This window comes from Lolium rigidum, chromosome 4, assembly GCF_022539505.1.
Source record: "Lolium rigidum isolate FL_2022 chromosome 4, APGP_CSIRO_Lrig_0.1, whole genome shotgun sequence".
NCBI classification, from domain to species: Eukaryota; Viridiplantae; Streptophyta; class Magnoliopsida; order Poales; family Poaceae; genus Lolium; species Lolium rigidum.
The window spans coordinates 13,147,369-13,160,959 of NC_061511.1; the positions used below are offsets into that span (position 1 = coordinate 13,147,369).

At 41.7% G+C, this 13,591-nt stretch overlaps 1 protein-coding gene across 1 annotated transcript; it reads right to left on the bottom strand.

The window, feature by feature from the left end:
- Positions 1-2,697: 2,697 nt before the first annotated feature.
- LOC124706477 (kinesin-like protein KIN-13A) lies at positions 2,698-10,215 on the bottom strand. The gene is made up of 12 exons (XM_047238143.1): positions 10,051-10,215; positions 9,082-9,315; positions 8,761-8,937; positions 8,573-8,677; positions 7,636-7,713; positions 6,549-6,630; positions 6,055-6,217; positions 5,450-5,785; positions 5,132-5,350; positions 4,408-5,026; positions 4,266-4,331; positions 2,698-3,506 (listed from the first exon to the last, which is right to left on the bottom strand). The coding sequence occupies exons 1-12, from the start codon at positions 10,213-10,215 to the stop codon at positions 3,324-3,326; spliced, it is 2,427 nt and encodes an 808-aa protein (XP_047094099.1). The 3' UTR covers positions 2,698-3,323.
- Positions 10,216-13,591: the final 3,376 nt, after the last annotated feature.

Here is a 13,591-nt window from a genome sequence, read left to right on the forward strand (position 1 = left end):
AGCTTTGCCCTCATCTTCCTCTATGTCTTCAGCTTCACTATCAATCCATTTTGATCAACAGCGGCTTTCTTCAGATCGACAGCTATCTTCTTGTACCTGCACTCTTTCTTTGAGCAAGAATCGCAGTCCATCTTCACTGCAACGTCCCTTTCTCCCGATTTTACCATCCCATTTCTCTGTACAGTTCAAACAACAGAACCGTCGGCGCGGTGTATTGAACAATCCATCAAAAATTGTAGCTGTCGTGTGTGACCCCTTTCTCACCGTCCGCCGCACCGCCCTGCAGCTGTCGGGGTGAGAGAAGTCGTCCTGCGCGTCGTGCAGCCGTCGTGCGCGACCCCTTGCTCACCGTCGGCCGTCGGGTCGAGAGCAGCCGTCGTGCGCGTCGGGTTAGGCGTCGGGTCGACAGCAGCCGTCCTGCGCACCCACGCCCGCCGCACCACCACGCCCTTGGCAGCCTCCACCGGAATCGAACAGCGACGGCTCGGGAGCGCCGGAATCGCCGGCGCCGGCGCCGCGCTAGGTTTCGAGGAGCAGACGAATTGGGGATTAGTCACGCATAGGGTACGAACTGGTTTTTTGCCTTCTTCTGTGCAGGAACGAGTCAAGAAATAGATGCAGGGGGCTATCAGCAAAATTACAATCCAGCGTGGCAGCACACGTGTCCTCACCAGACCGATTCTGTACCTTGGTGCACCCAAAATACAAACTTTTGTACCATTCCGTGACATTTTGCAACTTGTTGTATCAAACTGCACCCGGATGACAACTTGTTGTATGACCAGTGCTATTAACTCGCAAGTTTATGATACTAACACCACAATGCATAATTTCATAAGATAGTATCATTGTACCATCATATTTAATATTTTGTAAAATCTCAATATAAATTTGTGTACATGATGTGTTTGCCATTAAGTTTTCTAGTTTTACGTGCTATGATACGACTCTCATATCTCACCTTATTAATTGGTGCACCACATCAGATTTTTACCAACATGGCACGCATGATACTACTTATGATACTTTAATTGGGGCTAGTTTTAAGACCAATATATACGTTTTCATAGAAATAGGACTACAAAACTTTTAGGACCTCCAGTGTTGTACGGTTGGCGTAACCGATCAAATAAATGACAACATAACTCCCCTGGACGAGAGTTGGTGAATGGAGATAGCTATCGATGTATATTATTAGTAGTGCCTCAGCATTTGGGTATTGTCATTCAGCAGCATCTTCGGCAATGCAACAACGCCCTGATGCACGTTGAAAGACTACCTAGAAATGAGAGGCATTGGGGAACGCACCAATAGCATAGGAGGTGTCAAGTGTTCAAGGTCACGTTCTTGTTTCGCCTTTTTGCATCACCGCTTAGTGCACCTTCCCGAAATATTTACTTCAAAAATAAGGTTGTGCAGATCGGTATCCGCTGTCGGTGCTAACGAAGTAAATTAAATAGGCATAGGCATATTGTTAATGGCGAAGCCAGCTGAGCTTCCCTCCATAGCTATATGTGTTCTTTACTGAAAGAAACAACATTGCGGCGGTGATGGCTGCTCCTCGGCTTCTCGGCCACCATGCTCATAAGCATGAGCAACCTCTCACGGGATATTCACTTTGGCTCATAGAAGCATTTGCTCTCGTTGTGTGAATCAATATTTTGAAGTGTCAAAAAATTGTAAAATAAAATTTTCCATGTACATCTACATATTTTATGTTCGTACACAAGTTTTCAAAAAAAAATAAAAACAATTGTGGCTCCTGTAAAAAAGACAAGTTTTGATACTGTAACACGACTACGTACATGATATTTTTTTGTCTTTTTTATATACGCCATATAAAATGTTGTTTCTCCACGAAAATTTGTGCACTAACATAGAATATCACGATGTATACCAACAATTTTATATCAGAATTTTTTAATATTTTTGAAATTGTTTTTTAATTATTTTATATAATGAGAGCATTTGCTCCTATGAGCTAAATTGCCACCTCCAACCTCCCACCTGGTTTGTTGTTATACTTACACCTTGAGGTCGCGTCCCACTCGACCTGCCATGTGTGGCCGTTTATCTCGGCTTTATAGTCAAAGCGGGATAAACAAGAACAGATTTTAACAAATTGGGAATGTTTGTTCATACATCTCTAGTTTCTGTCTAGAACACAATTTTGCTCATACATCTACGGGTGAGGCGAATGGGAATCACAATGATTTTCTGGTTTTAATTGGCTATCTTATGTCACACTTTTGATTTAATTATTTGTCGCCTCGAGAAAAATAATATGACGTTCATAGGGGGCTAGCTTCATTTAAATTTTGGAAGACTATATTTCTCAGGATTTCTTTATAGCGGTTGTTTGGTTTGGAGGATATAAAACCATAGGAATTTTACCTATTGTATACTTTGCAAGCAATTTTATAGAAAAAATTCTCTTAGGAATTTTACCTATTGTATACTTTGCAAGCAATTTTATAGAAAAAATTCTCTTAGGGTCCAACATCATGAAAGGCGACCAAAGGGAAAAATCATGATAAATTCTGACACTGAATCAAATCCACACAAAAATTACTCCTGCATCGCTGAGATAAACTTCTTGTTCGCAAATCCATCCACGCTTACAGATCATTTTCACCTCGTGTTGTGCATTGTCAGATATACTGATAGGCGACTTGAGGAAAAATATTGAAAGGCGACTGAAGGGGAAATATGGAGTAACACTATTGATTGCAGATCTAATGTACAAAGACAGATACAAGAACATTCTTTTTAATGAACCAATTCTCACAAGGCAAGAACTCATATGAAAAAACTCTGAGCTGTGCACGCTAAACCATTCATACATTATAACTGTCAGAAATTCTCACTTGGCAGGGAGAGTATTTTCCAAGTCCTTTGCCACAAACACACGCCTTTTCCTTTGTCGATGAAAACAATATCAGTAAAGAATACAACAATAATGTATTTGTGTCCATAAAATACAGACACCCCTGCGAAAATCAACCCATCCATATCTGCAAACAGTCTCACGTCTCCTCATACAAAAGAAAACGGCATCTGAGGGCAAGCCATGCGACTGCCGAAAAAAACCACAGCCCAACTGTGAGGACTACTAGCAAACTGGTGGTCAAACCTGACAATCGAGCCCAAAATGGCATCAACCATGCAACTCACCCTATCCTGAGACACTGCCATGTTTTCTTTCAGCTCCTTGCTCAGGTCCAACATCACAGGAACAAGAGAGAAACCTCTCACGAAATGCGGTCAAGCTCCTGTCCATTTGCTAACCAGGCAGAAGGCCGGAGTCACTCAGCAACGATCACTTATCTGGAAGATTTTTTACGGCTAAGGATCTCCTGCTCTTTGAGGCGTTGCTGAAAACGCGACAGGCGTGCTTGGAGGCTGACCAAGCCTGCAGCCTTGCGTGACAGCAGAAAGCTCAACTGTGTTACATAGTTGTCAATAAGGCTACCTGGTTGGTCAACTTCTGCCAAAAGGTTCATCTCCTGAGAAAAAATGCAATTAGTTTAGGAGCATGGCATAAAATAATGGTATTGTAAACTACCAACATTCTCAACTAGCAGAGACATCTTCCAAAATCAAACATAAGTACAAAATTCGAAATGCTTTTGCACGTACAAGCACGACATTTTACTTATGATTTAGAGTATCTGAGTAATCTGGATACCTGATATTCTAAATGATTAATGTCGTCTAACACTGAACTGAATGAAATGAGTAGTTTCATGCACACAGGAGAAAGCAGTTGCACAGATCAAAGACTAGGGTGAACGGTTATTTGCAGACAGAACAGCTAGTATAAGCATGCTAATGCACTTAATGCTGTCCATACAATGAAAGATAGAAGTTCCCAAACATTCAACCATTCTTCGCAAGATCAAGAAGAGAACATATTTCCAGCATCAGAAGTTCAAATCAAACCATGGAATTCAGCGTCTAGTGGTTACCTTGAAATGGTAAGCAGATTAGTACTGGTTACATGATATGCCACTGTGGAAGAACTTAAGTTTCTTTCCGTTTCAATGAGGGACTAAGTTAGAGCTAAGTAGTTCTCTCTGGAATCATTGGAACTGTAAGTGCTCGATATGTTAACAGTTTTACCCTAGATTAATATATGTATGCTTACATCGTAAGATGGCGGAACCTCAGAACATAGACAGCATAATTTGGCATGGATTAAGTCAATCTAAAGAGCATTTGTTATAGAATGACAGAGTTTATTCAGCACATGAACTAGAACTTACTTCCCGCACAATCTCCATAGTATTCTCAATTTCCTTCCTGTGAGCTGCAATGAGGGCCTCCTCTTCCTGATATAGAAAATAAAGATTTACACCACAAGTTCCATTCAGGGTGAATAAGACGTACCAGCAAAATATTGTTTACCTCAAGAATTGCATCAATCTCCACATCATCACAAGAACTTTCCTTTTCAGATAGCCTTGATGAAGCCTGAGAAACTGAAGCCGAAATTGGCCGTTGCTGCTGTTGCAACAGCCTTGCCTGCTGCACCTTATACCCAGGCCGACTTATCTCAGATCCACTATCCTTTTTTGTGTAGTTGCTCTGCTTTTCAGCCTTTTCTTCCCTATAAGCCTTTCTCCGGGGAGGTGAGACTTTTGTAGCCTTTTCCTCCTCTTGCATATTTGTTGAATTCTGAATTAACTGTGCTTTACTGTTGTAACCAGTTCGGACAGAATTCAAATCAACCCTCTCCCTATCATTCAAACCAGATGCTCCATTTTCTTCTTTTCCTCTATTAGAATAACTTGGAATCATACTAAATGTATTCCTATCAGGCTCAACCGAAGAGCTGGAGGTAAAATTCTCAGCACCTCTCCTAGATGTATCAACAGGTCTCTTCTCCTGGATCTGGTTGGGTATTTCTTCAGCCTCAACAGATAAAGGATAGGATGGAGCAGATGAAGACTCCCTCATGGAAGGAATAGTTGGTGCAGTAGACTGCTCTTTTCTAGTGTTGCCACCCTTTGAAAGACTTTTAACCCTGTTAATTGATCAGCGACTCTACTCAATAAATAACCAGAAGCATTCTAAATGATCATTTACCATATATGAATTGGATTTTATAAAGTATGTGTTGTGCCATTACCTATCAGCGTATCTCAACGTATTTAATGTGTGTTCACATGAACCTGCATTTGGAGAAATGCAAGAAATCATCACCGTCCGAGAGTTGCCAACAAACGAGTCACGGAGAACCTCTGTGAGCTTGCTTCCTCTGAAAGGAATGTGTATCTGGTCATTGTCAAGGGCTCGGATGCATTCCTTAAGAGCAAGGAGGCTCTTGTTTATCTCTGCTCCTTCAATTCTGGATATGAGAACATATTTACAGGTCAATAAAAAAATTAACTGTACCAGATCAATGTTTGGAATATAACAGGCAAATGACTGGAGACAAAAGTAATACCTTGTCTGCCTATCGTTATCTGTTGTATCAGCACCACGTTCGCTACCAGCAAGATCAATGAAAGATATTTTCCCCACTGCTTTCGTACTCTTAGCTTCATTAGCATCCCGGTTCCTTTGCCTCCTGGTATCAGTTACTATAATATGCTTCTTAACAGCCAGTTGCAGAATAGCGTGCGACCTCGATGATTCTTCATTGGCCCCTGTTGACCCTGTGCTCCTTGCTGCATTTCCCCTCTCAATATATTCCCTGACAATCTGGACATCAGAAACCTCAAATTCCTGTAGACCAACGATGCAAACTTGTTTCTTGCCATCCTCCCTCATCAGTAAGTGTCTACAAAAAGGTGAGAAATTTGAGTTTAGCTAGATGTGCTGCCATTATTTCAGAATAGCAAATACATATAGGATACAACAAAAGCATTTTTTCTAGATACACATGGATCTAGACGCATTTTAGTGTATAGATACATGTGAATGTAGACAAATCTGCGACATCTAGTTGGGGACAGAGGGAGTATGTGCATGTACCCCATCACCAAACCATGAGAAGAAAAAAACAATAGAACTTAAGGCATGAACTTTTGTGTGTATGAAACAACAAACCTTCTGTCTGATAGAAGATCATAGAGTTTCCCACCATATATCTCAAAGTAGCTGAGCCACAGCTTAAAATTTTGATTCCGATATACTGGTTGATGCAAAAGACGAATCATGTCTTGTGCCGCTCTCAGAGGCAATGGTTGCATTGTGTATGTCTTGCCACTACCTGCTCATGAATTGAATTTATTAAGAACATCACAAGGGGAGCTCATGAGCAATCTAGAAGGCTAATTTCGGGAAATAAGTGGTTAAATTTATTTTCAGGTTATCACATCAGAGCTACAATACACAAGTCGATCATCGGAAATTTGTAGACAGTGAACTACTTCTCAAGTTCTCAACAATGTAGTTATTCGCACAAGACTTGTGCATGGATGCACGAGCATGCTGAAAATTGACAAAAGAAGACAAACAATATTTTGCACAAACCATGACTTCAGTTAATTGTGCTTAAAGATATGCAATATGCTTTCTGTGGAAAAACGGTGTTGCCCAACCTGTTTGTCCATAAGCAAAACATGTTGCTTTTGTTCTCTGGAATATTATTGGTATGATGGGTTCCACAGTCTCGTGATACACCTGTCCAGAGAAAATCCCAAATAAAAAATCGTGAATTTTCTGAAAATGTATTGCACACCATTCAGTATGATATACAAAAGCAATAGCATGGTATAGGAAAAATGATTCTGTCGTACTTCAGAACTATGTAAACTGGAAACTGGTAGTAGCAAATTTAGCACCAGCTCACTGCCATCCCAAAGTTGGATGGACACTATAGATACATTACGGTGGAGTAACACACTAGTCAAACATCCTCTGAACAAATTTGCTCAGAACTAACGAAGCAGCCCCATGGCCAACAAATAGGTGTGCATGCAAGCAAGTGGATGGACAAGTAGTGCAGTAAGCCAAGGCTGCAGAAATGATGATGGGCAGGAAGAGGTAGTTGTACAGTTAAGCACATTTGTGCATGAGCAAGTGACTAGAACAGGGTTAAAGAACCATACTTGCCATTGAGCTGACACGTCTACTGAGCTGAACAGCAGGTAGTGATACACTGCTTCAATAAGAGTGCGGTCTGAGAGGGCACAAGGAAGAGCAACTGAGTGTAGAGAGGCATGAGCACATTGGCTAATAAACATGTTGCTGCTTCAACAATCGAATATGGGGGGTCTCTAATTGATACATTTTCATATTCTCTCAACAAAAACATAACCCAATTTCTTAGTTATAAACAACAGGATGTTTAGTAATCCCAGGCTGACAGATCCACAGCACTTCAAATATCCAAGTTCAGGGGCGAACTATGACTGGAGCAACCTTGCCAGCTGTCCCACACAAAATTTCAAATGCCATCTTTTTGTTCTTCAATTGTCAAACCATCATGTGTTCAAGAGAGCAATTTTATGATTTTCCACCAGGCTCAACTTTACACCAATTTCTAGTTCTGTCCCAGGTCCAAAATAGCTCTAAGCCAACACTGAATTTGAAGCATTCGCTTATACAATAAGCAGTTCTGGAGTACCGCAGAACCAAGAAAATTTAGAATAATTACAGAATGCGGGTCGAACAAGAGAATAGTACCTCGTCATTAGAAACATCCTCATCCAGGACAGCGTCAAAACAAAATTCATGTTGTTCCACATAAGCTGTCAAGTCCACCTTCCAGCAGAAATAATATGTTAATATATATAGTGCATGGTAGAAAGAACTAAAATAAAGAAACTCCCCAGGACCACTTCAGTTCTTGAAGTTTATAGCCATGTTAATTTATTGTCATTCCAACAATTGAACTAAATGCTACTTCCTCTGTTTCCTGTTATAAGACGTTTTGGCATGTTTAATTGGCAAGCCAAAATGTCTTATAGAAGGGAACGGAGCGAGTACTTTGCAAAAACAAATAACTACACAGAAGATAACAGGAACTGCTAGGATTTCAGTTAATCGTGATATTTTACTGCAATAGAGTGAACAATCATTTTAAGGCTTTAAGCAACAAAAGTCAGTATGTTCAATTCCATTTTCTGAAGAATTTGCCACTTCGATGCAGTAAAGCATGTCCAACACGTGAGTTACTCATAGCAAACAAAGTGAGGTGTTCAGTCACCATTCACATTAGAGGTTGCAACATAACTGAACCAAACTAAGCTTTTCTTGCACATTGAAAGAACAAAAAGGTCCCTTTATCTCAAATATACGCTAGCATCATTAGAAAAGCAAACACGACTATCCATGGTATGATGGTATAGTGGGCATGAACAGGGGTTATCAGTTGGCACTTTCAGATTCTAATAAAAAGTGAAATGGAACTGCCAGAAAAAGTGTAGGATATGTCAATTTAAATGAGCATGCTAATCCCTCATGTTCATATGTTGCTATCTAAAGCATCGTAGAGATATTCAAGAAAAAAAATGATTTTCATGAGAAGGTAGACAATAAACAACAAAAGCTTACATAACAAAAAAACAAAAAAAGTATAACGAAAGCACAACAAAAATTCTCAAAGGTGAACAGTAGATACCTTCAGCTTAGGTTCATAAACTGTCAATGAAGATAAATCATGCACGGTTACAGCATCCTCTTCCTTTCGAGATAACTCCTTTCTGTTCAGAGGTCTCTTCCTTACCTGAATATATTGTAAGACTAAGTCAGGTATATCTGTTAGGTGTTGAAAAGTTCTCACAAACATACCTACAAAGATTATCATACCACAACTTTGATCTTCGCAACATTATTTTCTCTGTTGGTGCTCTCCTTTTCACTCGTCACTGCATTATAATTATCCGCTAGACCTTGCTGGTTTCCTGTTAACACATCATCATCGTCCTCATCATCAGTTTCCTTTGGCATAAAGGGTGATGGCTCAAATGGTTCAGAATCTACATCCTGCCAAAACGAAAGCAGTAAGTTGGGATGAACTGCATGAAGACATTTCACCCATGAGTCAATAGAAAGTATGAACTTGCTATTAACTCATGAATGTTAACAAAAAACAAGCGGGCACGTTGCAGATATGGTTTGGAGACGTACATCAGAAAGAAGTCCAGTGTCATCCATAGCATGGAGATCCAGGAGACCAGCTCCAAGATCACCTCTAAGTTCAGGTGAGTACAGACCATCTGCAGAATTCCCGCTGCCAAAATTCTGAGCAGTTGGTGTGAAGGGCTCAGAGACTGATGCAGGCAAAGACTCTCCGTTAAAATTCAAGCTTCTCAGCAGCATATATAGCCTCTGTTTCTCTTCAATCGACTGTGGTCCATACCCCTACCAAACAGCAAAATGTAAGATATACAACCATACATGTTGACAGCATGTGCACTGCTGAAGACTATCAAATAGGATAACTATAAGTATTGAGGTCCTCGTGGCATGCAATAGTTGAAGAAAACAGTTTTAGTTGGAACAGGAAGATTTCAGTGCGCATGACTAACAATAGTTAATCGAGGGTCGAGTCGCCTGAATGATATTCTTGTTCCAAGTTAACTTGCTAAGTTCAATTTTTCATCCATCTGCATTACAGCTAAACCTGTTTAGCTGAGTTTACTAGATACCTAAACTACCAGACGGTTAAAATGGAAGTGCATAATCCTGATCGTTCAGTAGAAAATATTTCATCTGCAATCAGAACTGATGCATGCGAAGGCACTTGCAGTTCCTGACACAACCAACATTAAGACAGCAATAAAAAAATGTATAAGAACATTTTATCTCAGATTATTCTCTATGTAGGAGTATGAACTTCAAAGGCACTAGGTAAGAGATGCAGGTCAGCATGTTGCCAACTGATGAACAGTTCGGCGAAGTGAATCCACTCAATTCGGCGCAAACCGTGAATCGCAAGGTTCGATTGATCAATCTCTACAGGCGATCCGGAACATATACAAGTACAGCAGTAGGAAGCACCCCCAGAAAAACAGTTGAAAAACAAACCAAAGACCGCGTCTCCGCAATCGGGCGGGCAACCTAGCTAGATCAAACATTTCGGGCGAGAAACCCCACCTGCATGAGCAGACTAGGCAGCATGCCTGCTCCTCCGGCGCCGCCTCCCAGGGCGCCGGCGCCGCGCTGGTCCCCGGCGGCGGGGCCAGCCGAGGAGGCCGCGAGGTGCTGCAGCCCCGCGGACTGAAGCCAGCGCGCCATGACGGCGTCGCTCGAGTCGCCCATGGCCGCGGAGGCTCCCTCGGCGCCCGCGGCGCCGGCGGCGGACCCCGCGCCGCCGCCGGCGAGGCGCTGCGACCTCCGCTGCGGCGCCAACTTGGCGGCTGGTGCCGGATCACGCGAGTCCGGCGGCGGCGCGGCGATCCGGCGAGTCGGGGCCCAGATCTGCGGAGGTCGGGGAATGCGGGCGGCGGATTTGAGGCCGAATTGGGGGAAGACAGAGGAGAAGCAGGCTGGCGGCCTTTTTTATTTCCTTTTTCTCTCTCCTTTTTTTTATTTTTGAGGAGCCGATGAGAGAGAGTTTAAAAGGAGAGGGAAAAAGGTGCCTCCCAAATGCTGATTTGTTTTTCCATTTGGCAGTCAGAAGATGGGCTAGGGTTTGTTTTTGTTTCTATTTTATGTTTGTAGTAATGTTGTTTTTGTTTTGACAATGATGTGTGCATTTGGGAAGAAGGATGGCCGGCTCATGGTTTATTTTAGATGCTAGTTGAGTGTCATTAGTGGTTTGGCAATTAGCATGACAACGAGAACAGATGGTGGTGGTAACACCAATCGTCAAGTGGTCGGAAGTCCGGACACGAGAGTCGGAACATTCTAGAAAAGCACAAGACTTCAAACCCTTTGTCGATTAAATTTATTATTATGCATTTCTACAGAAACACTAAAAGGGTTCATCTTGTGAGCCACAACAACATATACACAGTTTTATGGTTGTAGAATGCTTCTTTCATTGAACATAGCATAATTTATGTTATCTTAATAAAAAAAAATCATGTTATCTCTTAACCCTCTTAGGAGTAGAAAATGGACATTGTTCCACTAGTTCAAATTAAGGCTTTGCTCCTCTCTACACTGAACTAGTCGCAAATCTTTGAAACTCAGTGGCTGTGGTCATGCATCTTCGTGTTGGGAGTTTGGCAAAGAGAAGGGAACACTCTGGTTGATATCGATGTACCCGGGTTTTTCACTTTCGTGCATCATTTTTGTATTTGTAAGCAGAACATTACTTAGGTAGTAGCATGTGCATATGTCTATATTGTTGTTTATATTTAAAATACTGGGTTGATAAACGTGGGATTTTGTTCATGATCAAGGGTTTGGTGAATTGTCCCATCAACCGACTATTGCATATCTCGTTTCTAGCTAAAATGGTATGTGGACATTTCAATTGGCACATCATGAAAGAATACGAATTTTGTAGATATATGTGGGTAATAGCACCCACATGTCTTAGATAGTGATATCCATTTACGATTATATTTCGGAATAGTTGATAAGTGTCATTGGAAGTATCCACAAAGAGTTTGAGAGTGCCGGCCATCATGGTATTCTTTTTGTTGGGTTAGAAAAAATATGTGCTCCGTGTAATACAACAGTTATTATTTCTCATGGAATTTACTTTTAAATTGGTAGCTTATTTGATTGTGGGAAATGTGCGAACGCAACATTCCAAGTTAAAGAATCGAGATGAGGTCATTTACATGTAAAAGAAATAAAGTAAAACTCATGTAATTATAAAAAGAATAGCAGAATTTTTACGAGCGAACGTTTAAATTTTAGTTTTTTGGAGCAAATGCATGCCCCAATCATCAGATCTCCAGAGTGAGCAGCGGATTGCAACTTTTTCACTTACTTCCACTGCCACGTGGCTAATTGCCACTGGTTGTTGTCGCTTGCTATTGCAGTCCTCGTCGTAGAATAATAGTTTTACAATGTTGCTATGGTTCAAAACAAATCTCGGTCTCATCTCATACCACGAATATGATCAACAATGGAGTTTGTATGTTCAGTTATTGCAAATATGTGAATCTCATTCGGAAAAGAAGAAAAAAAATGTTGTGACGACCTCTCGCAACTCACAAGTTAATTCGTCGAACAAGATGGTTCTCAAGCAAACTTTATTTTTTTGGAACGGTAGCTAACCGATGTTAGATCCCATCAGAACATGAAACATCTCGGTGGCATTGGTCTGTTTACAGACGAACCCAACTTTCATGTGACAATTCAGTCAAAACTAGGTCCCAAAGATGTGTAGTTACAAATCACAACCACCACTCGCGTACCGATGGGCTGCTACTATGCTGCTGGCCTGCTACTGATCGATCGTGAGCCAACCATCCCATCCGTTAGCTACGGCGGTTGGCCAGCAGCAGTACCGGCCCTGCCGTCACAGCTCGGAGAGGACAGCAACCTGGCACCAAACAAAAAGAAACTCCCCGACGCCGTGGCCACAGAGGATCCCTGGATCGCTCATAGTTGCCACCGCCTGCCGCAACGAACCCTTCCACAGGAAGCGTCAGCTGCGCATCCTCCGCGGCCGGCGACTCTGTGGCCCGGCCCGTGACGAGCCTGTGGCGATCGCAGCGTGTGTCGGCGCGAGTGACGCTGGCTGTGAGAAGATCTGACTGACAACCTTCCACGCGTACGGTGACCTAGAGGATCGGATCGTCTAGTTTGGAAGCATATGTGACGTTCTGTTTCTCAACTCTGAAAGCTTCTCACCAAGGATAGAGGGGTTCATATTTTGGAGCAGTCTCAGCATTGGCTTGCTTCTCTGTCTCTACTAGCCTGTTTCAGCCGTGGGAAAGGTGCTTCGGTCTTGTGCAGGCAAGCCTGAGTGAGAAATAAAAAGTCATCCCTCGTGACAAGTCTTTTTTTGGAAATTCTACCAGTGTCTATCATATCAAATAAATGTTATTAGATACATATGGCGTATGTTCTCATATTATGTTTATATGGTATCATAGTCTTTTATACTATATTTTTCTGTAAACTGGATCGAACTCTACACTTAAGGAAAAAAATTATACGCCACATACTACGGAACGAAAGTAGTATGTGTTTAATACTATTAGTACCTTATTTGTACTGTCCCGTACATCTTTGGGCCTTGGTTACATGATATTCGGAAGTCTCTTTGTTTCCATATTGTGTGGGATCAACACCGATGATCTCTTCTAAACAAGAAAAACTATATCTAGTTTATACAAGGACTGTCCTCAAGTACCATTTCGAAGGAACATGTACATCTAGTATTGGATGGATGTGGCCAATAAGATTGAACAGGTGCACCACGATGAGGAGGAAGATAAGCCTAGCTCTTTTGCATTCTGTCTAAGGTTAAATTCACAATTCGGTTGCACGAAGAATCCCACGAGGAAAAACCTGGCCAACAGCATGCAGTTAACATCGGCATACCTAAGAGGCTTGCCCTTGTTTAAGCAATGAACCCCGGAAACCGGCTTCTTTCAGCCCCATCAATTTAGCTTGATCTTGGAACAAGTTACAGAAATAGTGCCTACGAATTCCTGACACCTACCATCCCCATGGAATCATTCTATATCCATCCCACGAAATTCTTTTTCTGTATGAACTTGTGTGC

Coding starts and splice junctions, on each gene's coding strand:
- LOC124706477 (XM_047238143.1), bottom strand. CDS start 10,215: ATGGGCGACTCGAGCGACGCCGTCATGGCGCGCTGGCTTCAGTCCGCG. Junction 7,714..8,572: donor TTTATGAACCTAAGCTGAAG/GTATCTACTGTT, acceptor TTCTGCTGGAAG/GTGGACTTGACAGCTTATGT. Junction 5,351..5,449: donor GATAACGATAGGCAGACAAG/GTATTACTTTTG, acceptor TCTCATATCCAG/AATTGAAGGAGCAGAGATAA.